The 3,449-nt window shown below is 47.7% G+C and overlaps 1 protein-coding gene across 1 annotated transcript in view; it reads right to left on the reverse strand.

Annotated features, from left to right (window-relative positions):
• CAPN9 (calpain 9) overlaps window positions 1–3,449 on the reverse strand; it is a 75,897-nt gene that overhangs the window by 21,985 nt on the left and 50,463 nt on the right. Inside the window, exon 19 of the mRNA XM_026455092.1 lies at window positions 2,720–2,778. Coding sequence (XP_026310877.1) covers window positions 2,720–2,778 — 59 coding nt within the window. The remainder of the gene's footprint in view (window positions 1–2,719; window positions 2,779–3,449) is intronic.

The raw sequence follows: 3,449 nt of genomic DNA on the forward strand, positions 1-3,449 counted from the left end.
TGTCTCAACAGGAAACCATTTAAAAAAAATAAATGAATTCTCAGCACTTGACATTTTCTGGAGGTTCTGAGTCCTTTCCGAGTGAGCTCACATCAAGCACAGATGGTAAGACAGAGATGGGAAAATGTGCTTTCTCCTTGTTAAGAGGACAGCCTTGCTGAGGCATCTTGGGCAGGGCAGTATTAAGTGCCTTTTCCTTGTTGATGAGGGGTCCTCTCACCTTTGGGAGAGAGGTGGCCCTCCACCACGGAGGGGCTGCAGGAAGTGGAAGCAGGTTTTGAAGCCAGTGGGTGTTACAAGTGAGCCAAAGGAGAAGTAGCATGGAATTCCTCCTCATTTTCTCTCCTGAGTCCACCCTGCCTCCTCCTTCCCAACAGCTTGCTTATCACAGCATGGTGACTTGGGGCAATGTGATTATATGAGATGGTTTTTTTCTCCCTTCTCTGTCCTCCTTCCTGGGCACAGCATATATAGTATGGGGGTTACCATAATGAAAGGTGCACAGGCTCTTTTAGGAAAGTGACTGCAGGTGAGGCCAATTCGGCCAGGAAAAGCTCCTGTTGCTTCCTCGGATGGGTCAGGGGAGAAGGAGAGGGACTTTAAAACATGGATACTTCAACTTGGCTGCACACTGGACTCACCTAGGGGATTTAAAAAAAAAAAAATGTTTGGGCCTCACCCCCAGAGATTCAAATTTAATCGATCTGGGGAGTGGCTGGGGTATCAGAATTTTTAAATCTCCCCAGGTGATGCTAGCATGCAGCCAGATGGTATGTTTAGGTTTGGTAGGTTTAACCTGGATGGTAGGTTTAGAGGGAGAGAATGCAATGGTTTTCCCTGTTGTCCTGCAAAGTGATGATATGGGGCAGGGCAGGAATCCATTCCAGTCCCTACACCTGTGGACACTTGGGTTGGAGGTGTCCACACTTCCACCTTGAATCTGCAGCACTGGAATACTTCCTCCATGCTGCTGGTGCTCTGGAGCCTTTGACTAGCCAGGAGGCCACTGAGTAACAAACCTTCCCACTCTCTCCTTCCACCGTGGACCAGGGACAGCCATCACACTTCTCATGTTTTTTAGTGACATTACTTATCATTTACCTTAAAGTAAATGATAAATAAAGGTGGACCTAGGGGTCTCTCTTGTTTTCTTTCTTTCTTTTTTAAGAGACTTGCTATTGCTGTCATCCAGGCTAGAGTGCAGTGGCGAGATCATAGCTCACTGCATCCTCAAACCCCTGGCCTCAAGCAATCCTCCCGCCTAGGCCTTCCAAATAGCTAGGACTGCAGTTGCACACCACCAAGCCCAGCTTCCTCTTATTTTCATAATAGAATAGTTTGAGTGTGCACATCTTTCTTTGGAATCTTGGAGTGATCAAAGGAGGTATATTTAGTACATGTGTCCTACATGCTGAAGGTGAAAGACAAAACTAGAGAAGAAAAATGCCCAGTTTCTGTTCTCAATGAAATAATAATGCATCCAGGGATCTGAGGTACACACTTGAGAAAATTAGTGACGAGTCAACATAATTGCCAAATTATATGATATTATTATAAAGCAAAACTTTTGGTGTAATATATTAAGGCCTATGTCTCTTTCTGTAAATGGTTAAACCGAGGCACAGAGCATCCTGATTAATCGAAATCAGAGCACAAAAGAGGGGAGGAGGTACAATCCTCTAAAACACATACTGTCATCAAGCTCTTCATCTTCAAATATTCAATTAAATGTTATCCAAACCCAAAGTTACTACTGCATTTGGAAATGAGCTGTGAGTGTGAGTATGGGAATCAGTGGAGAGGAGAAACCCCAGAGATTGGGGAGGAGCCACAGGCTGCCTGGCTTTAGTGTTGTTAGGTAGAAGAGAAAGCAGACCTAGAAAGAGAGATACAGGGAGGGAAAGAAGGAAAAGGGAGACAAAAATTACAGAAACCACTGAAGGAAGCTGCTCCACAGGTTTCCCTCTGCCTTTGGGCAGGAGAATGTCTCAAGAGCGTTCTCAAGCTTTATGCACACAGGAATCACTAGGGTCCTGTGAAAGGCGACTTCCGTTCAGCAGGTCTAGGGCAGGGCCTGGCACTCCGCATTTCCAACGCTCTCTCCTAAGTACAATCTGTGCTGCTGCTGGCCCATAGACCACCATCTGAGCAGACGGGGTCCACGGGGATTCTCTGGGGAAGGGGTGATTGAAACCCCCTGGAATCCTTCTCCCACGCCTCTGACACTCGGACCCATTGTCTCCCACCCCCATCATTGCTATGATGACCCCGGTAACTGACCAGTTTTGTACTTGTCAGAGTTTGGGGGAGCATCATGGGAACCTGAGTTCTCACTAGCTACAACATGAGCAAGTGAGAGTGAGCAAACCGGCAGCTGGAAGGCAGGCAGGCTAAGTTACCCAAATGACAGAAGGAAGAGAAGGACAAGAAGGCAGAGTCTGCTCACTCACTCAAGTCAAGGTGATTAATCTCTCTATGCCTCAGTTTCCACCCTGCAAAATGGGGATACTATTGGTACTTAGCTCACAGAATTATTGTAATGGCTCAATTGATTACTTAATAAGTAGTATCTCAAAAATATTAACTATTTTGTTGTAATCACTCCCACAGCTAGATGTTAGCCCTCGCATGAAATCATGGGTTCGGCAAACATTTATGGAGCTTGGACTCTGCCGGGCCCTGGCTGGGTCCCTGAACAGAGGGTCTGGATTGGCCATACCTCATTTATAGTGAGATGAATGAACTCCTTGTTCTTCGTACTGAGAGCCTGGAACACCCCTGATAGGAGAGACGGGGGAAAGGCATCCTTTTAAAGAAAATTCCTTTACCAAGTTTGTTTCCCAGCAACCAAAAGGCCTTTCAGTGGAGCCTGTGGGGAAGCTGCTCCATCTGGTGGTAAACAAGGACTTTCATTAAGGACGGCAGCAGGACACCGGCTGAAAGGGAACTTCTCTGAACGGAGGGAGGCCTCCAGTCCTGTAGCAAGCCAGTGGTCACCTAAGCCAGTCAGCCGGCCAGCAGCTCCTGGTGCCAAAGCAACTCCCCTGTCTTAACCTTCTGGGGGGTACAGGGCCCTTGAAATCCATGGGCCCCAGAAAAAAAGCACATGTACATAAAGTTTGGCGTGAATCTGAAAGTTGTTAGTCTCGCCCTTGTAGGAAGGGGCTGTGGGTGCTGTCACAGGACAGGAGGAGTCCAGCGGCACAGGAGAGCATGCCAGCACTGAGCTGGAGGCTGGGTCTACCACATGGTGTCACCTGAGCAAGTCACTGCTGTCTCTGGGCCTCAGCCTCCTCCACACCTTCAGAAGACGAGGTCGAGCCAATCAACCCTGGCTTCACTTGAGAATCTCACAGGCAGCTTTAACAATACAACCCAAAGCGGGGCGGGGGACTATCACTGAACACAGGAAATGGAAGAGAACCAACAACCAAACACAGGAAATGGAA

Source organism: Piliocolobus tephrosceles, chromosome 1 (assembly GCF_002776525.5).
Source record: "Piliocolobus tephrosceles isolate RC106 chromosome 1, ASM277652v3, whole genome shotgun sequence".
NCBI classification, from domain to species: domain Eukaryota; kingdom Metazoa; phylum Chordata; class Mammalia; order Primates; family Cercopithecidae; genus Piliocolobus; species Piliocolobus tephrosceles.